Genomic DNA, 25,095 nt, shown 5'->3' on the forward strand with positions numbered 1-25,095 from the left:
CAGCACCTTTCCTTTTATAAAGCACTGCGTACGTGTGTGTGTGTGTGTGTGTATGTGTGTGTGTGTGTGTCTTCTCCATTTGAGGTGTAGTCATGACATCCAACCAGTGAGTCAGGTCTTCCAAATGAAGTCTCCACAATGGGATGCATGCACACCTTGTAAACACGAACCACGGAAAATTATCCAATCAATCAAATTGATTTGCACACTTCACTGTGGCTCTTCATCCTTATTGAGAGGCTGCTGCTCTGAGTGTTAAGATGTCAGTGATTGACCTTTAAGGGATTTAAAGCAGGGACTGAAAAGAGTCCACCAATGACCAGCAGTTGTTTTTATTCATGTATGACAATGTAAACAAGCACAGGGCACAGAAACATCCCAGTAATCAGTCATTCAGGATACTTGGAGAGAAGGAGGAGGAATAGAAAAGCAAACTACTTCACTAATACTTCACCTATTGTCTGGTGACGTGAGCAGGACCGGTGATTAAAAAATGTGTGGGTGGTCTGTATACCTTCCATACACACAAATACACACTCCTCCCCATCCAGAAAGGAGCTGTAGAGCCTTTTACCTCAATCACACCCTGAGGCCTTGAGACTCGGAGCTCTGTACTTCATGTGTCTATAAAAAGAGCTTTCCTCCTCTAAGAAAGCAACAGCAGACCCTCTCCTACTGATCATTTCATCAGAGAGCAGAGAGAGAGAGGGAGAGGAGGAGAGGGATCACTGTGAAAGAGTCACCACTCTGGAAGATCTGTGGACAAACAGAGGGAGAAAAACAAGAGGAAAGGAAAAGAAAGCATTTGGGAAAGGTAAAAAAAAAAAAATGTTTGTGTGTTCTTTTTGTTTTGGCATGGACCAAAATTGTGTCTGATTGTTGGTAGCTTCTTGTTTTTCTGAAAGAGGAGGCACCGATGTGCTGATTAAACCCACTTGTGAGTGATTGAGTTTTACTTTTATGACATTTTCTGGCATGAGCAGCTGCATTTACTCTGTCAAATTTCATTCTAGTGGATATTTATTTCAAGAAGATCACACCTCAGCCTTTCAGAGAGTATGCAGAGTTGGTTTAGGTGACGATTGAATTGCTCTCCATTCATATATATACCAATACAAACACTGATCTAACTTAGAAAACCTTTAAATAACTATGCATATGATTAACACGCACAGTTTCAATGAGGTTTTATTGTAATTGCAGCTCTCAGGCTCCTTTGAACAGAGTATGTCTGCGGAGAGCTGAGTGAGTCATACTGTAGGAAGAGTGTAGTCGAGTCTCTGCCAGAGTTGCAAAGGCGATGGCCCACCAAGGAGTCACTCCTTACAATAATGGAGACAGGAGTCAGAAACAACAAGATGCAATTTCCCAACGATGGACTCATCCCCTTAAAGACATTTAATGCACCAGGATGAGAACTTTATTTTAAAGGGGTGTAGGATTTTCTAAAGCAGCTTTAAATGTAAATATATGTGAAATTAGTGAAATTAGACAACTGGCAGAATATCAGATTTCACCGAACATCTGCGTTGGATAGTGCTACATCTAAAAAGTTTTCTCTCTGTTATGTTGGCTCTGAAAACAAATCTCCTGCTGATTTCATCTCTAAATAAATGGTTTAAGATGGGGGGGGAGGGGTAGGAGGCAAAGAAGTCATAACAAACATAGCAACAAAGAGATGACGGTAGGCATTTACCTGGTGGAGATGCAGCATAAAGGAAATCACTGAATGCTGTCACCTATTGAACAGTGTTTGTACATCTTCATTATCATTTAAGAATGGATACATAGTTTTTGAAATGTGTGGGATCCATAAGAACTCAGCCTCCTTTATGTTTGATGTGCATCGATTGCTTTCCTGGAGGTGGAACAAAAGATAACATTTGCTCACCATTCGTCTCACGTCACCTCACTGAACTTCCATTGCTTGGCTGTAGGTCTCCCTGTTAGAGTTAAAAAGAACAGTATGGTTGAGGAAATTCAAAGCCTTTTCACTGAGATAATGAATCACTTAATTACCACCATCGTCATTGTTGTGTGCCCTTGGACAGCTCTAAACAGACTGATTCAAGGGTTTTTTTCCATTTCTTTTTTTCCAGCATGGTTACAACATTACATTCTGGACCACTTGAAAAAAGTATTTCAACGCAGTTTAGGGACTGTATGAAAATTATTGGGGGGCTAAAACCTGTACTGATTAATAATGATATTGCAAATTAAAGCAACATAATATTTGTTCTTGACCTTCCCCTTGGAAAGATAATTGCCACAGCCTCCACTCTGATGTTTGTTACATTTATTAGCACCGACATTCAGCGACACTGAACAAGTCCTGTTGTGCCCTGATGATCAGCACTGTAATAATTTAAATTCCCCAACAAGTAGACGCAGATTTTAATCTTATAGGTGAAAGTTATAATCCTTGTGATTTCAATCCCGATTGTTTTGGTGATTCCTGTCATCATCATGGCAACAGTCCGATTTAATATCACAGGAAAAACTCCTTGAGCAGCCACCATCTGAGTGACCACCACTCAGCTGGTGTAGCTATTTACAGTGCAGCCAAACAAACTACCATTGTTAAATAAAGAAGCCGGGCAATGAATTGACATTCTCTATTACGTCATGAGCAACCACAATCTGATTTCACGCTGTACATGGCACAAATAGTTTTCCACAGCAGGACAGCCAACGACTATTACAAGCAAACACACTAATAAACAACATAAACAAATAAAATATTAAAAGATGCTAACTATGCTAACTACAGGTGTTCTGATACACCTGCTAGTGACCAGTTTTGGTGCACAGCAGACTCCTCATCTGAGTCTTGGTCTGACTGAGGCTGAATCTGTTTCTGAGTATGTTTTCCCCGCTAGCCATCTTGACATACGCATTGCTTTTTCACTGGTCAACCTTGTGTGGTGGATGGGGCACAAGGCCTGATCCAGAATTTCTCACATTAATCACAGCAGTACTTTAAGAGGTATCTGGAGGGGAACTTTAATATGAAGCATTTGCATTAATTTGGAAATGTTGGTTTTGCATTGGCAACTTAATACAGTTCTTTAACAGTCAAACAATGATGATATTGGTGAGAGGAAATTTCGCTGGATTACATCCAAGCCACAATATTTATGCATCTTTTGTGCAAGGGAAGAAAACTCAGGTCCAGCACAGAAATGGCAGACTCCTCTACTAGCAAAAACTACTACATATTGATGTAATTACTGAATGTAAAAACAATCAATCTCGCAGCAAAAATATTAAATATGAATCCAAACCCCACCTAATAACTGTCATACAGTCCCTTAAAAACTGCAAACCTTTATCGAGCCTCTCTTAGGTTATCTTACAGAGGAGGGTCCACATAAACAACATCACATTTTCCAGCCTTTTCCTTATCAACCACTTCAAATAAGACAAACGTGCCGCTGAAAAGCTGGACCATATATTACAACGCATGTGATGTTAGCTGGCGAAGGAATGCTGATTGCGATATATCACAATTATTATTCGACCGTGAAAAACACGACAATAAATCTACCATTTATCTCAAAGACAGTGTTGAAATATCTCATGTTACATAGGGAAAGGAGAAAAGTGTTGCATAAGTGCAATGATCAGGAGATACCGACTATATTTCTTACAAAGCAGGAATTTATTCCAGTGGTGGAATGACTAAGTGAATATTTGAGCCTTTTGGGATTGTCACTTTATCAAAGCCTTTTCTGTGCTCTGAAGAGATTTTCCTGCTGTCATGTTACTTTCTTTTCAGCCCAAAGCCTCATCTGTGCTTCTGTCCCCCATGACAGGTTCAAGATGGTGTTTCTATGTTGGTTGTTAGTGGTGGTGATGGCGTATGTGTGCGTCCCTGGGTCTGGGTCAGTGTGCTGGAACACCTCCATCTGCAGCAACCTGAACAGCAAGGGAAGGATACTGGTGGGTCAAACTGTCCTGTCGATTTCTTTCGATTTCTTTCTTTCCCGACATCACTCGGCACGAAAACGTTATCTGTGAAGCACATTTCATTCATAGCTGTTTTAAATAAGACAGGGATACAACAATAGAAAAAGTCCGGAAAATAAAATGGCATAAAATGTCAATGTAACAAAACAATCCCATCTTAAGGTCCATTAAAAGCTGTTCTGGAGGTTTCAATCATATCACACAATCTTCTTCAGAATCCTTTCTGAATCTTTTGAAGCTTAACACTTCAGTCAACATTGACAAGAAGTCCCTGAAAAAAGATTTGTAATTGAAACATCTAACTTTTTCATGACAGTAAGATAAATTGTACAATGCTATACAGCTATTACACTGACCAAGGTAAAATTGTTTTGTTGAGAAAGAGCTGTTTTGTGCAGATCTAACAATAGCCTCAAGTTTAATGAAAAGCATGAAAAAAAGACAATATAAGCAGCTTCCCCATGTTTGGTTTAATATCTGACAGCAAGTACAAGACCAGTTTTGTCTTAGTGGTCTTTTTTTTTTTGTCTTAAGGCATTGTTGGAATTTTTTGCACAGTGACTTTTTCAGTAGACGTAGTTAGTATTCAGCTGGTGACTCACATATGTAAATTTAATCAGAATCTTGGCATTCACCGGAATAAATCAGCATCATAGTGATAAGATACGGTGCTCATTATTGGATCGTCATCAACTCTTGGCTTAACAGTGCATTTCAAGATGTTACTGATGCCACTGTGATTTCTTCCACACAGAACTGTATTCAACTCTGCATGTCTATGATCCAGACTGAATCGCCAGAGGTCAGTCAATTGGCATTGAAGATAAATGATGATGATGATGATGATGATGTTCACTTACTCAGCATCATTCTGGGTACACTGGCTTCTTCTGAAAACAAGATATCAGAGTCAGATGTGCAAGCCCACAGTGACCAGCGACGCTCATATCTAATGGAGCATTTCCGCTGGGGCAAACCCCCTGCAGACAAGATACTGGAGCCAAAGCTGAGGGACCATAGCAACAAGAGACGCTCCTATTCGATGGAGCATTTCCGTTGGGGGAAGCCCTCTGGCCGTAAACGCAGGCCCATCAAAGTCTTTGCCTCTTCTCTGGAGGGAGGGGGCTCCTCTGAGGGTAGCTTTTCCCCCCAGGCTCGCAGGCAGCTGAACAGTAATGAGGAGGAAGCAAAGGGCGACCTGAATCAAGACAGTCATCAATATCAAGGATTGCTGGGGGCGAGAGTCAGCTCCAAGTCACAGGTCCTGTTGAGCCCTCAGGACAGAAAAGATGGGACCTATCGGATGAGTCACTTCAGATGGGGGAACCCACCTGCCTCCAAACGTAATGATGGCGTCATGAAGCTGTGGGAGGAGAAACCTTAGGGGCAGCTGGCTAAGGTGTTCAGGAACATTATAGTCAAGGATGTGGAGAGCATAATGGGATTAATGGAGAAGAAGGGGAGGGGGTAGTCGAACAAGTCTAATAGCCATTGCATGTTACTCAACTTGAAAGCTTTCTTAGGAGTTTTCTTTTCTTTTTCTTTTCTTTTCTTTTCTTTTTTGTTTTTATGTTTGTTTGTTTGTTTTTGTGGGAAACGTCATTACTGATTCAAATGTTTTGAAAAAAGAAAAGAGAAAGTGATTCTAGGGCAAGAGGTGGATATGAAGCATAGCAGTTTATTTCCAAAGTGGTATGTTTTTTGTAAAGTTATATAATATTAAAGATTCTTCTGTTTGTGGCAAATAACAATGACAATTGTCTGACTGATTTCATTTGAAGAGCAAACACTAAATGTGAGGATCATTATTAGTGACAACAACAGCCACCTGATGAAGGCTATGACATTGTCTGAAAGCTCAGGTATATATCAATTAAGTGGAGCAGGTGTTAAGAACGGACAAAAAAATATTTTGACCACACATGAAATATAAAATGATGCATTGGAAAATGATTCTGATTCTACCCAACATTTTCTTTTCCAGGGTTTCTTGTTGATGTTTTAGACATGATGATGGTGCCAGCTTGTAATTGCCTCTTATCTTTCTTCTCTTCCTCCCATTTTATGATTAACTGGTCCAAGGGGATGGAGAAATCCCATCCTCTTCTTTCCAGTTTTTCCAGTTCCTGCTTCAGCTCCACAACATTGTGTGTGGCAATGTATGTATGTATTCTTCACTTGTTTCCTCTGGTCAAGGTTTCCTTTGCCAGTCCATTCTGGTTCTCCAGGTGCGTTAAGCTATTCCACTTCTAAATCCGAGACTGAAGTAGGAAATAAAGACTTACTTTTTAATACTGTATATTATTTGATATTCAAAGTTTGGTTTTTAGGCTAATTAGTTATCCTGTCCATAACAGAATCTGTAAGGTACGGACAGGATAATGAATCCATAAGACCGTAAGAGAAAAAAACAGCACTGCTAAAATATAAATGCTGAATTTAATTCCGATAAAGCACACTAGAGGCTAAAAAGGCAATACAAGCACTGATGTAAGTGGTGCATCAGAAAAAAAACTATGTCCATTACAGGGGTGTGGAGAACTTTGAGGAGTTTAACAACTGCCATCTGTTTTCAGTCTCTGAGTCAACAAATTAATTAGTAACAAAGATGTTAACGAGCTGACATCATCATGTCTCTTAAACAGCCTCGGCCTCCTCTATCTCAGGCAGATTACATCAGAAAACAATGTTCTTCTTTATGAAGGTTTCACTTTCATCAATTATAATAGTTTTAAAAAAAGAACCAGCTCAGACGTTTTATGGTCACAGACAAATTTATTGTACAATACAGCAACACCACTAGCATGCAAAGTCAGGTTTGACACTCATAAGGCATTTTCTCCATGTAAAAGCTGCCTTTGTCACTAGGTAATCCAGTTTTTAAAGTGCAAAGTTCACAGAATGTATAGATTTGACCTACAACACTACATTGTAAACAGATCTATTAACCAGACATGTAATGACAAAAGTAAGATTGGATTACCGTCAGTTAATATTACACTATGCAATGACAACAAGCAGACTGATAGATTTACAGGTCTTCACTGCGAAGTTGCAAGATGCTGAAAAGACAATTTTACAAGGTGTCACTGGAAGGTTTAGACAGCTGCACAATGCTCTTAGCTTGTTCTTCATTAATGTGGTGGAAAGGGACAAAAACTGTAAACTGTGTCTGAAGAGTTTGGTCTTGGGTAATGACGATAAAGACACACACCTGCATGAATGTTCAAAGAGAGACATGAACATATACACCCACTCACAAACACATTTGCACTGACAAAAGGGTAAACATGAACAGACAATCTGATACACTTGCATGTCTGGACATAAATATACACACAGGGGACACTACACTGTTAAAAAATAAAATAAAATAATAATAATAAAACCAACAGAGCCAACTGGACTGTAACCAATGTCTATCAGGAAGAAACCAGACACTGTCATCCACATGAAATAAGATGGCTGCAACACATGCCACGCCCGATGCCGTTAATTCACAGAAGCGCAGGAGCAGGAAGGGCGGTCCCTTCAAACGTCACAAAACTGAACCGTCACAGCACCACAACAACAACAGAAGGTACAATTTAAAATCACACAAAAGGATCTGCTACCTACAGTTGGGCCATGTTAGCCAGGCTAGTGCCACATTATTGCCATTATACTTTGTTTTTATACCTGTGAGTGTGTGCTTGTGAACACACCAAATGGCTTTTAACACTTACTTAAATCTTGCTGTATGTAAAAGACACACTGCTTGGAGGTTGCCACAGCAGCAGTGTAGTGTAAAAACAGGGTGAAAACTCTGTGGGTGCGATGACAACAATGCATATCAGGATGACGGTGCTCAGAACTGTCTCAAAAACTGTGGCTAGTGAAGAAGTTGACTTCTAAACCTGCTTTTCCTGCAAGATATTATCATTAATACTTCACTAGTGTGATCCACTGGCCTGGAGATGATGGATTCTACTGTGGGCTGTTCTAATTCCATGTGTTGCTGGTTACTCATTTGAGATCTTAACAAAAAGTATCTGAATACTAACTGAGTAGCTTTCTCCCTCATCTATGGGCACAATCATTCCAGTGGCAGTCTAAAATTAGAATTAATATACAATATATATATATACACACACATGAACATCCTTACTCTGTACATATGCTTAAAGATTTATATATTTCTCTGTATATACACATTTATATGGGAAGGGGAAAAATAAAGGATCCTTAATTATTTTTCTAGTGTTTGATCTGGTAAACAAGATTTTAATGTGATCATGACTGTGGCGTTTGTGTGTTTTTTGTGTATGTTTTAACTTGAGTCACCTGTAAGGCACACTCACTTTGGAGGATAGCACACAGCTCAGCAGTTATCTTTCCTTTAAACCACAGCTAAAAACAATAATAATAACAATTATGATAATTAGAATAAAAAGTAGGCGCAGGAAATAAATGCCCGTCATGAAAGTAAAAGCACTTTTGGCTAACACTACAAAAAGGCAAAATAAAAAGCGGTGAAGCGTTAAACACTGAAGACAGATGTTCACGAGCTGAGTAACATGGGAGATGGAAAAAAACAGCTTCATATTTGTAAATACACACATCCACATTTCAGTCAATCAATACACTACCAAGTAAATTAAAAAAAGCAACAAATATTACAAGAAATAAGACATAAAATGTCATGAGAAATGTCAATCTAATTTTCTTATCAAGGGTAGTATGGCATCCTGTAAAGGATGAATTAATGTCAAGAATCAGCAGTGCTCTCAAACATTTCCAGTTACAGAGCATGCAACAGGTCAATTAATTCTAAGGCCAAAAAATAACTTTCAGTCTGTCGCAACATTTTTTTCGCAGTTCTTGGCAATGTCTGACTTAAAAATCCAACCAGTGGAGTTTTTACAGACATTTAAGGAGAACTGAAGGGAATAAGTTAAATAAGAATTTGTTTTCATGCTGCATTTACTGACATTAACTAGCTTGTTTTGGCTGCGATCACAGGGTAAAAGAGTTGTGATTTTAGACAGCTAAGTTAAACAAAAAGTGGCTTGTTCTTTAGTTGGCTTCAAACAACTGTGGTTGCTCTCCCACATCGCCTGTGGTTGTTTGATTCCGTTGTCAAGATGCCTTTACAGTGAGGATCGGTCTGCATCTCCCATCTCCTTTTGTGTGCAATAGTTCTGCAACATCGCTGTTGACTTTCTGGTTTAGTACACACAAAGGTCAGGAAACTTCATTTCGTAGATGGGTACAGATCGACTCTGAGTTTGGCCGTAACCTGATGAAATGGTTCCAGATGGGCTGGGTGGGGGTCTGAATGTGATGGGGAAACAGAAATGCAGTCATGATTATTATCATGAGTCAACAGCATCATCATTTTCATCATCCACTTAGTCAGTGTCACTGCCATTGATGTCATTATTGCCCTTTAAAAAATTATTATATATAATTATTATACAAATATAATTTTATCTAAATGTTTCAAAGCACCGTCTCTTACCTGATTGTAATCTCAAAGATCTGATTTAGTTTGCTCTGCAGTAGAGTGGCCTGGACAGGACAGGATAAATCATATTAGATAACAGCAAGAAGCTGAAACAAGAAAATCAGTTTGAAAAACGACATGAATAAAAGGAAAATGTTTTTGATGTACCCTGGCTCCACAGTGGGCAGCTATTTCCTCGAAGGGGGCCTTCTGAAACTTCTCCACCACCTGTCTCCTCCGCTCCCTCTCCTGCTCCTCCATACCCACACTGTCCACTAGAGGGAGGCAGAAACAAAGTTTCAATTTCAATACTGCATAAGAGACCAGTAGCAACCTAACAGTTCCTCTGCAAACATGCTTTGGCCGCTTATTTCCACTGTTTCATTATTTTAATTACAGCTCTATAGAAATTTATGAAAGCACACACTGTGGTACTGTGTAATTTCATAGACACTTTAAAGGCAGAGTGAGTGGGCATACCAATGGCGTTTTTCAGGGTTTCAAATGTGATCTCCTCTGCTGGTGTCCTCTGTATGATGGAAAAAGAAAAACATACTATGATACAGTGATGAGGTAACATATACTGAGAGGTGGAAAACTTGCTGAGAAACTATGCTGAAAATGTTTTCATGACAAACTTCTCTACAGGGACATATCTGAGTTCTAGACCATGGTTGTAAATACTTTTGTTCCTTTACCTCCTCTTTCTCTGGGCTGTTTCGGGACTCCACCTCCACCTGGAGTGAGATGGTCTCACCAATGCTCTTTCTCTTGGACAGACGGTCCTCATCTGGAGAGAGAGTGCAGATTTTATTTTTCGTTTTTAAATAGAAAACTTAACAAATGATGGAAAACATATGACAAATTGTAATACATTTATTGAACAGGTAAAAACTAAGTGAAACCAAACAGAAAAACTGAGACACTAAAACTTTGATGGGCAGACAGGTTAATTTAAAAATGAACAGGTTCATTCCACAGAGCTAGAGCTAGTGCCCTGAAGGAGTGTCCTTCAACAAAACACTAAATCCTCACTAGCTCTGGGGGAGCAGTTCAGCTTTGCATTTCCATTCAGCAATTGTTGAGCACCTGGACAAAGTGGTACCTCGGTGGCAGGTCAGTAGACATTATCATCATTTATTATAATTTAATCGAAGAGAAAAGCAAATTAATATTTTTTATAATTCCTCCACTTTGCTACAGCTAACATTAAAATACAAGGGATGTATCTTTACCTGTATACTGTGGGACATAAGGCGTAGCCAGTCTCTCTGTGTTGTAACCACTTCCTCCAAGGACCTCAGTGATCTTTGACTGGAGGAACAACATGTCCCCTTCTACCCTCTCCAGTGAAGAAGGCAGCCTAGGAACAAAGTGGGAGTGGTGAATGTTTTATTATTAAATAGAGTGGTAACTCACTGCTAGTATTGAATATTTAAATATCAAATTCAATACTGGAATGGTTTGGGAGAAAGGAGAACTGAACGTGGATGGCGCATACTTGGGGTTATCAATGAAGACATCCTCAGGCAAAAGGAAGGGACTTTCTTTCTGTCTGACCTCAATTACCTTGAGGGCAGATGAGAAAGGCAGTTTGTTAACACAGATTCTTGGCACTCAGACACACGGATACACATATAAAAACAAAGAAGCCCCAGTCCAGACCTCGTGTATGTGCTGGCAGAAGGCTGGGACGGTGGTGAGCTGGCAGATGAGGTTGAGGTAGGCGGCGGCGAGGGCATGAACAGCACAGCGGTTGTAAACAGGCAGGGCCTCGTCGGTGGACAGAGCCAGGTCCTGTACAGGATAAAAAGAGACACTCTGGCACTCAAATTCACCATAACCTTTAAAATAACTTTTTAAAGAGACTTGTATGGTTTTATTTCTTAAGACTGTGTCCAATATTTCATCTTGTGTTGTTAAATTGTTTTTTTTATATTTATTGCTAGTTTTATCACTTATGTTTAAAACTTGTCTTTCCATTTTAATCAGCTTTTTGAAGTAATCTTATAAAACACTTTCTGAGTTCTGCATTTAGATAAGTGCTACATAAATTCAATTATTAGTTTATTAGAACACTGATCACTGTGGTAGTAGTAGTCTTAGCAGATAACTGTAAGTGAGTAATAACAGCACATGGAAAAACAAAGAAATAAGTCAATATAATAAAATATATAACTTGATTGGATGCATGTGCATCAGTACCTGCAATGCCAGTGCCAGGCGAATGAGGTCCACCACCACCTCTTCGTTTGCCAGCTCCACACTGAGGAGGCCCAACAGAGCGAAAAGGGTCTCGTAATGCTGCCGACCACTGCTCTGCTCCTTACAGCCCAAGTAGATGTGTCGGTAGAGCTGCTGGCCATGCTGTGTGTGGAGGACACAGACAGAAAGATGAGTCAAGAGACAGAAACGCAGAGACATTGGTCTAGACTTCAAGTACTGCATATACACATCAGCAAATGTACATTTTGTTCAGAAACATTTGGTGTGTATATGGATTTGCATAATGTGCTATGCAAAGAAGTAGTTTGCATCAGCAAGTCAAATGTTGTTCCATGAGAAATTATCCATTTAATTATGAGCAGCAGTAGAATAACATCATTTTAATTAGGAAAAGCAGAAAAATAATAATAGCAGACTGCTGGAGAGAGAGAGAGAGAGAGAGAGAGAGAGAGAGAGAGAGAGAGAGAGAGAGAGAGAGAGAGAGAGAGAGAGAGAGAAAGAGAGAGCAAGAGAAAGAGAGAGAGAGCGAGAGCAAGAGGAAGAGAGAGAGAGAGAGAGAGAGAAAGAGAGAAAGAGAAAGAGAGAAAGAGAGAAAGAGAAAGAGAGAGAGAGAGAGAGAGAGAGAGAAAGAGAAAGAGAGAAAGAGAGAGAAAGAGAGAGAGAGAGATAGAGAGAGAGAGAGAGAAAGAAAAAAAAACTCCACTGAGGACAGTACCTTTTTCATGAATAAGTTGTCCTGTCTGGAACACTTGTCAACTTTGAGCTTGAGCACAGAAATGTCTGAGATGATGCTGTATAAAGAAAAAATACACACAAACTTTAAGTGAAGCACCGAATGGTTGGTTAACCCAAGCTCTAATGCAGTACAGCTCAGGACCTACAATGTACACAGACACAAGAACACCATGTTCCTACAGACACACCCACATACCTAATGTTGAAGAACTTGGGCCTGTTGTCGTGCCGGTCGATGAGACTGAGAAGGATTTGGAGCACTAGCAGTCGAACCTCTGGATCCTCGGTTAGAGAGAATGAAAGCAGCGGCTCCAGGAAGGAGCTGGGCAGTGCTGTCAGCATGTTGGTGGTCTGGAAACCTGCCGTCACCTGCGAGAATGAGAAGCACGTTTTGAGTTTACAACTTCAATAGCATGATGAAAATTCAAGTTAACCACAATGAGATTGTGATTTTGACCTTTATAGCAAACAAGCTACAAATAATTTCCTAACCTATAATCTTATGGCTCGACATCTGCCAGCTAGATAACGTAGCAGCATACTCATTTGTGACTGGCTCCTTTTATATTGAAGCAACACAAAACTAATGATGAATGTGGCGTTAATCTGTTGTGGAAATTCTGATATTTAATTTTGTGTACAGGAAGTAAGATACTTTTAGATGTCCACCAACTAAATGTTGAGAAACAGGCCTTCAGGTTGAAGTGAGCGCTCAGTCTAACTCCTGTTAGTGCTAGACTGGCAACCTGGATGAATGGGTGCTTTCATAAGTACATATTTTTCTTTTGGTAAAAATGACATCACTAGAAAAATATCCTTGCTGTGCAAACATTCCTTAGTGGATGGAGAAATGTGAAAACATGAAGAGCAATGAAAAGGTGGAAGAATATCAGGAGGATGAAGAAATTATTTTAGAACACAAGAGGCAATGACAGTGTGTAGAAAATAGTTTTCTCTAGAGACAGAGTACTCTTGAGAAGTGTCACCCTGAGTGATTGGCCTGGATTTACCTCTTGTCTACATTGATACACTGTGACTAGCACAGCTACTAGCACAATCTACAGAGGCACTGATGGATCACTGATGGTGCCACCTCTGATGTGTCTCTCTGTTCCTGCTATTTTTGTCATCTACTCAATTTCTCTCCTCTAATTTCTAATTCTCTTGATTTTACATCTATGTAAAAATAAAACTGGTGATTGTCATCATTTGAGTTTTCATCTCCTGCTTCAAAACTTTATGAAGTATCATATTTTCAGGCCTTCTAGATCAACAATGACAATATGGGGATCAGGACGTACCTGGACCAGGGACTTAAGTAACATAACCTGAATCATCCTGGTACCCTCAGGCCTGGGGAAGAAAGAGCAAATACAATTAGCATTTAAGTCTACACAAACATCCCAAAACAGATTTGTTCACAAAGTGCTGTTGTCTGAAGGAGGTGGAAAAGTAAACGTGTGTGCACTGTTTGACATGTTAGAATTATTACCCAGAGCCTGTGGACGGCAGAGCTAGGTGAACCCCAGGGACCGGGATCTTGCCCATAATGAAGAGCATGACCTCTGACCTCTGGTATGTTGGTAGAGTGTTGGCAAATGAACCTGAAATACAAAGAACAGATAAACATCAGATGATTAAGAGCAGGATTTGGAGAAAAGGAAAAAAAATAAGAAATTAATACCAGTCAGAAGAAAACTCAGGCACACAGGCATCAACACAGACAAGGTAAACATAAGCACCACAGACAATCTGATCCAGTCCAGGAGTCTGTCTTGCAAAGCCTCAGAGAGATCCCATTCTCTCTCACACACAAACCAAAACACTCAGACACATCACCCACAGACTCACCAATGGTCCTGATGACAGCCTCCTGCAGCTGCCTCTCCTCATGAGCTTTGATGATCTTGGTGCCGATGTTGGTGCTGCCATCATAGGAACCGGTCAACTCGTAGTCCACGCTCAGACGAAGCTGCCGCAGCAGAGTGTTGAAGACTTCCAACACTGTGGGGCCTGGATACACAAACAGTGAATAATCAAAAGACCAGTTCACCCCAAAATGAAAATTGACATCTGATTCATAACGTCTGAATCCATTTTCAACACGCCAGATGGTTCCTTAGTGTGTATGTATGTTCATGTGTACATATAGCTCACCCACAGAGCCGCTGGCCGCGATGGCGGCTGCCTCCAGCAAAACTTCCACTATCCCTGCGCGCACTGTGGCCGAGTTCTTGCTGTTAGCATCCAGGTGACCAAGAAGCTGTTGGATTACCAAGTGAGAGTGCTGGGACTGGAAAAGAGGCAGAGAAGGAATGAATGAATGACACCACAGTGAAAAATCTGTAAAAGTAGGAGTTAAGAAAGAGGAATAGATGTGGTAGAAAAGTGGCAAAGTACAGTAAGTCATTCAACCAGGTAGCAAACTAAAAGCAGTTCACTGACTTGAAGAGAAGGTTTGAAGCCCCAATAGATTTGGCAAACATCTTATTTTCAAAGCTATTTTCAGCTGTACATCTGTGAGAACACCATCAATATTGAGTATATATGAGTATGTTTTGACTGTGTAAATCACACAAAATGTTTAAGGGTTCCATTTGGACTTGGATAAAAGGTCAACAGGAGGAAGGAAAGAGAACTAGAAACTGTGGTTTGTGAGGTCACAGTGACCTTTGACCTTTGACCATCAAAGTCTAATCAGTTAATCCTTGAGTCCAAGTGAAATTTTTGTTTTGAAGAAACAAATTTGAAGAAATTCCCTTGAGGCAATACTGAGCTACTGTGTTAATCAGAATGGGACGAATGGACAGACAATCCAAAAACATAATGCCCACAGCCCTGGCTCTTGATGGCGAAGAAGCATAAAAAGGGGGTGAGTAGGAGGTCTCTGAGGATATGTTGGCACTGTATCACTCACCTGGATGGAGTACATGATGATTTTGAAGCAACGCACTGCAAAAGTCTTCCCCTCCCATAGAGAGTGGTTATCTAAGTGCCTGAGGGAACACAGACAGGAGGAGAGGAATGGGGAGGATACAGAAGATGTAATTATACAGCACCCAGAGTGATGGAGAGCAGCAAGAGATTGAGAGCAAATTTATAGGGCTGCAAAAAGCCCCTGCATCACGACTCCATATGTATTTTTCACATTTATGTTTGTAGGGTGTGCCTGTCTAAGAAATGCAGGACCACAGGAACCATATGTGATTAAAGTGTAGGAAAGCACAAGAATTTTAGAATTTGGAGAATTCTGGACAAATAAAGAATTGATCTCTGCCTTTCATAGTTGAATGTGATCAGGAAGTTGTTATAAGATGTAAAAAAAACAAAAAACAATCAACACTGACAATCAGAATCACAATGGCCACGAAACACAATGTACTGTGTGTACTATAATAAGACAGAGGGGTGGGGACATAAATTACTTAAGCATGAAACAGACAGCCATGGAGAGAGTGATGGATGGACAAGAGCCGGTGTCACACAGCACATGACAAGTGAGATGAATTGAAGAGTAAATTGAGAGAAAACTGAAAATACATTAATCAAGAGTGTTCAAAGAAAAAAAAAAAAAAACTAAAATTGAAAAACAGTAGCTACAGTTGCAGTCAGAGGAATTCTGAAGCACAAAAATCAATCAATCATTAAATACATTATAAGCTTAAAAAAGCTGAAACTGTATATATCCAACTCCCTTATGCATTATTGAAATGTTTGTGAAAACATCCTACTTTGTATTTTTGCTGGGGTTTTTTATGTTGTTATCCAGATCAAGTGTCAGTAAACTGCACAATTATAAAACTCAGTACATTTTCTGCAGGGCAGAAGATTTAGTTGTACATACATGTTGAAGTGCTGGTCAGCACAATTTATCTGCTGTATTTTTCAGCAGATATCTGAACTCATGTAGCCTAAACTGTAGCTATAACACATTATAGCTTACCAACACTTTCATGGAAATATTGTATTAAGCTGGAATGATAAGAAATACTAGCTGAGATGCAGGGAAAATCCAAATAGGACAAAGATAGACAGATACACAACAGACAAAAAACTGAACAATGAACTCAATACAAAAAGGGGATAAGCATTCATGCATCAGGCTCAGAGAGATGCAGGCACAAGCAGTAAAAGGAAAAGGCTGAGACAAACAAAATACTTCATTCCAGGAAGAACAGTAGAGCTGAACTGATTCTAGCAAGAGAAAGGTGGAGGACGCAAGAGATGGAGAGACAGACAACTACAACGAAAAAGCTCAATTTACAGAGGACCAGGTTTAGAGACATTCAAAGTTAAATAAGAACATCAGACATAATGACAAGAGAGGGAGAATAAAGCTGTGAAAAAGAAGGGAGTTGACAATGTGTTGTCAGAAAAGAACTATAACTAATTAAATTACAACCTTCCAAGGCAGACTGCACCTGCAAATCATGCACTCACATCTAGTCAACAACAACTGTGTAACCTTGCATTGACCTTGTGCCCCTTTAGGCAAATTCGGAGTAAAGCCAAAAATGCTGCAGCAGTATCCTGAGAGGTGTCCTTCCTTCAGGTGTAGTCAGTACATCAAAAACAAACAACTGCATAAAGGAACGCATCACAAAGAGAGGATTGATCTTGTAAATAGAAGAGCTTGCAAGGTTGTCTCACATCAGCACGGGTGTGATGGCATTCTTGATGTTGCCATAGGCGGCTCGCCCCAGCAGCTCCCTGAAGCAGCGCTCCGTCAGCTCCACCGGGCTTTCCTTCTCCTTCTCTGACGCCTGCAGCGGAGAGGGGGAGCGGCTGGTAGGGAGTGATGGAGGTGAGAAAGCAGAAAAGAAGGAGAGGAGAGGAAAGAACAGGGAGGAGGCAAGGAGAACGAGGGAGGGGACGGTGAGTCGGGAGAGGAGAGAGAGGCACAGAGAGTGAAAGAGAGAGAACAGAGAGAAGAGGCGAGAGTTTGGAATCAATTTGATTCAATAACATTAACATTTGCACAGAGGCTTGATTTTTTAGAAACACTCTCTGGACTGCTGTGTCACTGCAGCCTTCACTCCTGAGGTGACATTACCCACTGCAGTGAAAATTAGGTGGCTGTGTGTGTGTGTGTGTGTGTGTGTGTGTGTGTGTGTGTGTGTGTGTGTGTGTGTGTGTCTGCGCTTTGGGTATTGCACATCGTTTATCACCATTTGAAGACATCTGTCTCTTTGTTTGTATGTGTGTGTACAAGTGTATGTGGACACTCAACAGTCTGTCCAGCTTTTTTTTTGTTCTCATGCATAGTCAAAACCTCCGCCATAACTCTATCTTGGTCATGACTAGCCTCAGGTGGTCCACCAATGATGACATTATTTATTAACAGCCCAACTCTTTCATCTTTCCAGCTCCTGCTGCTGTTGCTGTGGAGGAAATGTGACTTCCTGCCTCTCAGTTTCTTCTCTAACTTGGCTAAAATTCACAAAAAAAGAGACCCTGAAAACCAAAATTAAAATAAAAATTTTTAACTGCAGTCATTTGCTTTTTATCTTTTAACCACTAATGTAGAAGACACAGGTGAATTCTAAGCTGTTTGTTCAACAGTAACAAATAATGTTTACCAAGCCACTCTCATTGACCCCTGTCCAGTTAAAAAGGGCATTTCAAACACCCACAGGAGACTTCACTCTGTGCTCTCACAGTACAGTTTTGTCAAATGGTTTGGAAACTCAGGAGGAGGCGTTTGGCATGAGGAGAAATCAGCAGAACCAGCATCTAAAAGCTTAGCTGTCTTATATCTGCTCCTATCAAACAATTCACAGAGGTTGTTTTTGAATCTGTCATGTGTAAAATGCATCTTTAAGGTGAGGATCATTTTCTGCTGAGGCGTTGTCTGGAGGAAAATTGTTTGGGAACATAAAATCTTTGCAGGCAACTACATGACATTTAAAACAATCAGCCATGCAGGCACTTATTGAGATATAAAACACACAAAGATTTTAGTATCCCCAGAGATGAATTCTGTACAGAAATTAGTCTGAACCGTCAGAAGCTAAAACTCTGCCTGAAGTTGATCTTTAAATGAACGTGTGCATGTGCGTGGGGATTAATGTAGAGAAAAAATGCACCATCTGTGAGTTTAATTAGACTCTGTACTGACGGCTGTGGGGTTTATTGCTGATAATGACTGGCTAAACTTAGTGTGAGGAGGAATGGAGGGTGCACAGCAGGGGCAGGCCTCATAAGTCACACAAAGCGAAGGGACGCTCAGAGGGAAATGTGTCTCTGTTGGATTGTGTCTGTCTGTCTCTTTCTGTCAGTCGTCTTTCTTTCAATAACATCTCCACTTTCATCACCCTCTTTTCTGTTATCCACCCTCCACACAGTCTTTAAGTGTTCTCACTGCCCTCCCCCTTTGCTCCTCTAACCTCAGATCTCAGCACTGACGTCAAAGTGAATTTCACTATGTGGAGTATTGCCAAGAAAGAGAGGCTCCAGGCTCTGCATCTCTCTCACTGACACAGTTTAGCCCTCAATCCTTGTGATACTTTTATTCTCCACCCATTGCACTATTTGTATTCATGTTTTCCCCTTTTCATATCCCCCTCCCTTTCTCCTTTAGATTTTCTCCCCATCTCCTGGTGTTTTTGCCCTTGGATGCTGCAGGTGGGCAAACAGATGCCCATGAGGGCAGCAGAGCTGTCAGTGAGCTCACTCAGTGATGGCAATGATGATGAATGACATGGGTGATGGCTGACTAGACTGCCAGGACAAATATGGCCCAACGTAAGACAAACAGCACCAGTAGGCTACAGCACCATGGCTGTGGATTGTGTGCATTTTGGAGGCTGAAGTTTGCCGAGTTTTTCAGGCTAAATGACAGAAACACTTCCACCTGTACAATGCAATACATCATCAGTACCACAAACTCCATCCTCCAAAATAATCAGTTAAATCAACACCCTCACTCAATAAAATAAATCAGTCAGTCACTATAAAATATCATATTAATAACATTAATAACAGGTTGTCAAACTTGTGTTTCTCAAATGAACTCAAATAATTATGTTATTAGTAAAATCCTCTGCTTCTAGTCAATTTTCTGCATGAACCATGTAAACACAGAATATACAACAAAACAAAATACAAAATACAAGCAATATGCACAAAACAGAGATAGAAAAAATGGTGCAGACAAATGTGACACAAGTAACTGTAGAAAAAACTTATCTGGTGATTTATGTCTAAACAGACACTATAATATCCAATACATATTTGCCCAAGGTCAGCAACATATGGAACCTAATCAGTTGTAATTTTCCTTGTGAGCACTCACCTCTCTGTACGCTCTCCACTCTGCAGGTTGAAAAGCAGAGAGGGGACGATCTTGTCCATGTGCTGAGGGTCCCAGATGTTGGCCTGTAGCTCATCATTCACAGTCTTCCTCACCACACCCTGCAGGCCCTTAATACCTGCCATGCGGATCCTGGAGGCAACAATCACAGACACAGACAATAGAAATCATTTGATTCTAAAATGGATGATTATATTTAGAAAATTATATTTCTGTCTTTATCTGTCAGTGTTATTTGTTTCAAGGCTATACTTAACTGTTCAAAGATGTTGCTGTCTATTTTCAGTAAATGACAAAGATGACAACAAGATCATTTTTTTCAGGACTTCACTTTCATGATATAAAAAAAGCACAGGCAGCAGTAGTCTAAAAAAAGACTTCCTGAAGTAGTCTAAAAACAGTAGTTATTTAATCATTCTGCCTCAGACGCAATCAAGCATCTGTCCACTCACTTGGTGCGGATATCAGGGTCCTCGTAGCTAGAGTGGCACATCTCACTGAAGCGCGACACAAAGAAGTCATAACTGCGGTGGTATGATGGTGTATCTTCTTCTATATTGGCAAACTTCACAAACTGAGAAGAGGGGAAAAGTGAGCAATTACATTTTTATGTCAAACAGAAACTCCACAACTCAAGAGATTTACAGTTATAAGTCTGATCATAATAGCCCAAGTTTAATAAGAGTTTATTTTTTAATTTAATTAAAAACACTTAAATGAATTTTTAAAAAAAATCAACATAGTGAATATCTCAGTCAAACTGCACCGCCATTACATCTCATTAAAAGCAGAAAGCACAGGGCAGAGGGGGGCTCTCCCACTGGGCCAGAAAATGTCAGCATTTAAACACGCTGACATTTAGCTTTATACACACTGCATTTAATAAATTATGAACTGGATTTCTTTAGAATCGAGTTAGAAATTATACTACCTGTTAACAAGAATTATACAGTGAATATTCAGTAAAGCAGATGGTAATTACAGTACATAAATTCCCAATTCAAAAGCACAGGCTGGATTAGTGCAATAACCCGAATGCTAGTATAAAAAGAGCATCTAAAAAAGTCCCTGGTGAATCTATTTCCTGTGTACAAAATGAGTGTTTGAAGTGGTCTTGAAATAAAATGAAGTATCCTTGAGCAAATTTAATGAGGTGAACCCACAACTGCTCCTGTGATGCTGCTCAGCTGCTACAATAAATTGCTGCAGCAGTTGACACTCAGAAGCTGCCCAGTAATACTGGCAGTAATACTGGGCAGCATATATCAACTGCAGAATAATCTTAAACCATAGGCAATGGAGAGCAGAGATCAAAAGCGACACCAGGAAAAACTAACCACTGCCTCAAGTCTTTTCAATAACAGTGCCATTCACAAAAGAAACTGCAAATTAGTGACAGAAACACTACCTCAGGAACTGATGTGTTGAAGAGCTGAGTGTGTTCCAAAGGGCTCTGCAGTATAAGGTTTTAGGTCACTGAAATAGACTGTGAGAAAACCTGGTTGGGCTTGATTCCTGTGGTGATAAACTCTAATCCTCTCCTTCCCTTCTCTCTGACACTGGTCTGCTTCTGATGAGCCACACATGCTATGAAGAACATACAGTATTTGTTTGCACTGAAAATTACAGTATATGTAAAGATTTATGTGTGAGGAAGCACAAGGATTGATGTCTGCCTTGGATGTGTGAACAAGTCTAGTGAAACTAATCTCAATCAATATCCACATATTGTTCAAAAACAGGCACACTGAACACAACGCTTAAAATGAGCAGATACAGCAAAATTCATCCACTATTAATTGTGGTAAGCAGTGCTGTGATGCTCAATTAATTCTGCAGCACTGAGGTGTGTGTGAATCATGTGTATGAGTGCTTCAGTGTATGGCCTTGAGTTTGTCCTAAACACACACCCATGAGTGTGTGCAAGAGAGACTGATGGCAGGAAGATTATGAGTGAGAGGCTCGCATGTCTTGTCAATCTGTGTAGATGACTGCAGAGCTTTGCCAGTGTGGTCTGCAGCTAATCTGATTTCCTTTATGTGTCCTCTGCTGACCTGGCTGACAGCGTTGATAGCTGCTTCAGAGGATACTCATCACTCCCGCTCTCTCTGCCCACCACTCTCTCTCTGAGCTCTGATCTTTCTCAAATACTACCGCAGTTTTCCTCTCAAGGTTAACATCTTTTACTTTGTGCCGTCACATCAGGAAAGTAAATGCACCCTGTCAACCTCTGATTAGATAATACCTCTAAATCCACTGAAATGGGTAGAATCTGATGCAGCAGAAAAGCTTAGAAACTAAGGCACATTAAACACATTAGTGACCAGCAGTTCATGGATGTGGGTATTTATCTAAATTTATATCAGCAAAACAATCTGTCTTGGCTTTTCAAAACCTTTGAAAATCATTCACCTAAATGCAACTGCAAGAGACAAGACTTATAAAGCTGAGCTGTCACTTGGTTTGATTAATCTAATATTTACCTAAATTTTCTACAGTTGTCTGTTATCACAATGGTGCCATTCTATTTTAGATACCTTCACACTGTACCGACTTACAAAAAAAAGAAAAAAATTATTTGCAATTGAAAATAATAACATTCTTCCACAAAGCAATATAGTACTTTAACAGTAGCTAAACAAAATCCAAATTGCTTATCAGAAAGGAGGAATGGAATTTACATGTATTGCTAACAGCAGCAATGAAATGCATCACAATTAAATGGTTAAAACCTGACCCCCCCAACATATTATATGTGGACCGAGAAGGTATGGGAAATTTACCAGCTGGAACAAATAACATACTTCTTGAGACTGCAGAGAGATGTGTTCATCAAAAGATGGAGCCCTGCTATTCCCTTATTAATTCAGTGAAATGACCTGAACCCTCCTGTAGACACACCTGAATTTATTTTTTTTCTCCTCTTTTTTCTCTCTCTTGCTTTCTTTTTTCCATTAATCTACGTTGTTGTTTAACATTTGTTTCTTATTTTGATTTTGAAACAAAAACTAAGTTAAAAAAAAAGACAGGAGGAAAGCAGCTACCAGTTTTTGTATTTTTTTTAAGTTTGGTTGTTTGATATCTGCAGAACCATAAATCAAGTGATGACCTCTTTGAATGAGTAATCTCATCCTGGACACTCACCGAGTTGGTTCCCAGGATCTGTAGGTTGGGTTTGTCTGACTCGAGCAGCTTGCGCACCATCTTAAGGAAGCTCTCTACAAACAGGTTGATGCTCTGACAGTGGCAGGCCATCAGCAGCTGGTCCAGGGCTTCCATGGCTATGCACACATACCTGAAGAGGAGAAGAGAGATACAAAGACATCTGATTCAGGCCATTGACCCCGTGGGCAAATATAACCTGGACATCTAATATGAACAATAAAATAAATTGATATTTTCAAAATGGCTAACTGCAAACAGCACCGGAGATCAAAATGTGATAAGCTCTGCCAGACAGAGACTCACATATTGCACAGATTTCAGAGGCACTCTGCCAAGTGTAAATGTAATCTGTGCAGGCTGTTTGCATTGGCAAGAATCATCACAGGGCATAATAGTCATGAGTGATGGAAGACAACTTCTGTAGCACGTAAAGCAAGTGCAGAGTTCATAGAAACATCACCGTCGATGATCCTCCTCCAGCCACATTGTTTTTATTCAAAACGGACAAACCTGCCTCCCCACCTACCCAGCTGTACTTTGCATTATCGCCCAATAAAGAATGACTGATGATAAAAAAGGAAAATGGAACTCAAGAACACACATAGTACATAAGTGGCAGAAAATGTGTCCGATTGCATGTGGAATAAATGTGATAGGTGTCCTTTGAGACTGACCTACTGTATAAGGGGGGATCTCAAAAGCACAACTTAAGATCTTTGACAGACTGTCAGTGTAAAACTCAATGATGAAAGACTATTACAAGCACCACTTTTCCCATTACTTCATAGCAAGACAACCTCAAATTCTCACCAGAATTTTAATGTAGTAGCTTTAATTCTGCTGAATTTAAATGAGTTAATGCCTGGAAGATTAAATTATATGAACAATAATAAAACTACATTTGTCAGGGCAAAGATTTACAATCTGAAATGTTTTTCTGGAGTCTACTGCTGAATGGCAATTGACTGGTGTTGCTCACCCGTATCTGTGTCGGGCCACATCCCTTGACAATCTCTCAGACAGGTAAGCTCCGATACGGTCGAGCTTCTCTGGAGCTGACAGGGCGTAGAATGTCAGCTTCTCCATGTTGGCTTTCACTAGCCCATCCTAGGAGGGTGTAAGAAGGAGAGGAAGGAAGGAAGAAAGAAAGAAAGAAAGAAAGAAAGTCATAACACAGAAGATAAGAAAGTTTTAGGGTCTCACTCATGTAATTATTAAATACATTTCTCTGAGCTAAGACAGTTGTGCGCATAGTATAGTGTGTAACTCTCCTCAAAACCCAAATTGTAACAGTATAACTAGATCCCTCAGTTTCACCTCCTACTTTCCCCATTGACCTATTTCACTGCTCTGCTTGGACAGAGGGAGGAGAGAGCTAAAAACATCTGGAGTCCATTGAGAGCCCTTCGGACAAGGGCTAAAACATGCAGTCAATGAAGTAGCATTCTCAAAAATGAATAAAAATTGGTAAGACTACAAAGCTATATGGAGGAGTAGTAAAATCTAGTAGTTATACACTCCTGTGACACGTGGGCAGAATATCATTCATCATATACCAAAAAAAAAAAAAAAAAACAGCAAACAATAATGTTTTTTCCACTTAAGACACATTGGAGGCAAACAGCATAAAAAGTCACAATCAGTTGGGAATGTATGAGCAACAACCACAGGCCCTTTTGGAGTCCGCTGAACAGAAACATAATATAACCAAGGCTTTATATAGTAGGGGAAACAAAGGTATTACAAATTACATGAAAGGTGGCTCCGTTTTATTCAAGTGTCCCATGTCAGCCATGACAGAGTGACAGTGAGCCAGCAAGCACAATACCACAACCCTGAAACTGAAGACTGAAGATTATTAATTTTTATTTACACATGCTTTTCCTTTGTTGACTTGTCAAAATGTCTTGCATGATAAAATGCCAATTATCATACATGCAGGAGAGTGGAAGCAGCACTTCTGGCCAAACACCTTGCTGAAGTTAATTTGAAGTTTGATAGTCATTACCTGAATGTGGCTCCATGTCCACAGCCTTTTCTGTAAGAGACTGTACTGTTCCCTTTCTTCAGACTGCCTTTTGGCAGCCAGCTTTCTCTGTGAAAGCCTCACTCAGACATATAAAGATGTAGTTCTATCAGTAGCTTTGAGGTTAAACTGAACTGACTTAACTGGCTGCAATCTGCCAATCCTTCCAGGGCCTGT

The 25,095-nt window shown here is 40.1% G+C and overlaps 2 protein-coding genes across 4 annotated transcripts in view; one reads left to right on the forward strand and one right to left on the reverse strand.

The window, feature by feature from the left end:
- Positions 1 to 372: 372 nt before the first annotated feature.
- On the forward strand, positions 373 to 5,720 carry LOC139622103 (pro-opiomelanocortin-like). The gene is made up of 3 exons (XM_071479233.1): positions 373 to 814; positions 3,816 to 3,942; positions 4,724 to 5,720. The coding sequence occupies exons 2-3, from the start codon at positions 3,823 to 3,825 to the stop codon at positions 5,351 to 5,353; spliced, it is 750 nt and encodes a 249-aa protein (XP_071335334.1). The 5' UTR covers positions 373 to 814; positions 3,816 to 3,822; the 3' UTR covers positions 5,354 to 5,720.
- A 1,004-nt stretch (positions 5,721 to 6,724) lies between these two features.
- LOC139622102 (protein EFR3 homolog B) overlaps positions 6,725 to 25,095 on the reverse strand; it is a 30,289-nt gene continuing 11,918 nt past the window's right edge. For all 3 annotated transcript variants that reach the window (XM_071479231.1, XM_071479232.1, XM_071479230.1), the window contains 21 exons: positions 23,872 to 23,999; positions 22,872 to 23,022; positions 20,180 to 20,301; positions 19,710 to 19,859; positions 17,066 to 17,200; positions 15,333 to 15,411; positions 14,573 to 14,708; positions 14,267 to 14,428; positions 13,908 to 14,019; positions 13,717 to 13,768; positions 12,612 to 12,784; positions 12,396 to 12,471; positions 11,660 to 11,821; positions 11,120 to 11,251; positions 10,956 to 11,023; positions 10,690 to 10,817; positions 10,153 to 10,244; positions 9,935 to 9,983; positions 9,623 to 9,729; positions 9,470 to 9,519; positions 6,725 to 9,282 (listed from right to left, as the gene is read on the reverse strand). In XM_071479231.1, the coding sequence (XP_071335332.1) occupies positions 9,177 to 9,282; positions 9,470 to 9,519; positions 9,623 to 9,729; positions 9,935 to 9,983; positions 10,153 to 10,244; positions 10,690 to 10,817; positions 10,956 to 11,023; positions 11,120 to 11,251; positions 11,660 to 11,821; positions 12,396 to 12,471; positions 12,612 to 12,784; positions 13,717 to 13,768; positions 13,908 to 14,019; positions 14,267 to 14,428; positions 14,573 to 14,708; positions 15,333 to 15,411; positions 17,066 to 17,200; positions 19,710 to 19,859; positions 20,180 to 20,301; positions 22,872 to 23,022; positions 23,872 to 23,999 (2,370 nt within the window). In that variant the 3' untranslated portion in view covers positions 6,725 to 9,176. The remainder of the gene's footprint in view (positions 9,283 to 9,469; positions 9,520 to 9,622; positions 9,730 to 9,934; positions 9,984 to 10,152; positions 10,245 to 10,689; positions 10,818 to 10,955; positions 11,024 to 11,119; positions 11,252 to 11,659; positions 11,822 to 12,395; positions 12,472 to 12,611; positions 12,785 to 13,716; positions 13,769 to 13,907; positions 14,020 to 14,266; positions 14,429 to 14,572; positions 14,709 to 15,332; positions 15,412 to 17,065; positions 17,201 to 19,709; positions 19,860 to 20,179; positions 20,302 to 22,871; positions 23,023 to 23,871; positions 24,000 to 25,095) is intronic.

This window comes from Trachinotus anak, unplaced genomic scaffold, assembly GCF_046630095.1.
Source record: "Trachinotus anak isolate AG129_WGS33_773 ecotype Australia unplaced genomic scaffold, CSIRO_AGI_Tana_v1 ptg000005l, whole genome shotgun sequence".
In the NCBI taxonomy this organism is placed as follows: Eukaryota; Metazoa; Chordata; class Actinopteri; order Carangiformes; family Carangidae; genus Trachinotus; species Trachinotus anak.

Excerpts from the sequence above, each read along its gene's own strand:
- LOC139622103 (XM_071479233.1), top strand. The coding sequence starts at position 3,823 with ATGGTGTTTCTATGTTGGTTGTTAGTGGTGGTGATGGCGTATGTGTGC. Across the intron at positions 3,943-4,723 it reads ACAGCAAGGGAAGGATACTG|AACTGTATTCAACTCTGCAT; the intron begins GTGGGTCAAACT and ends TCTTCCACACAG.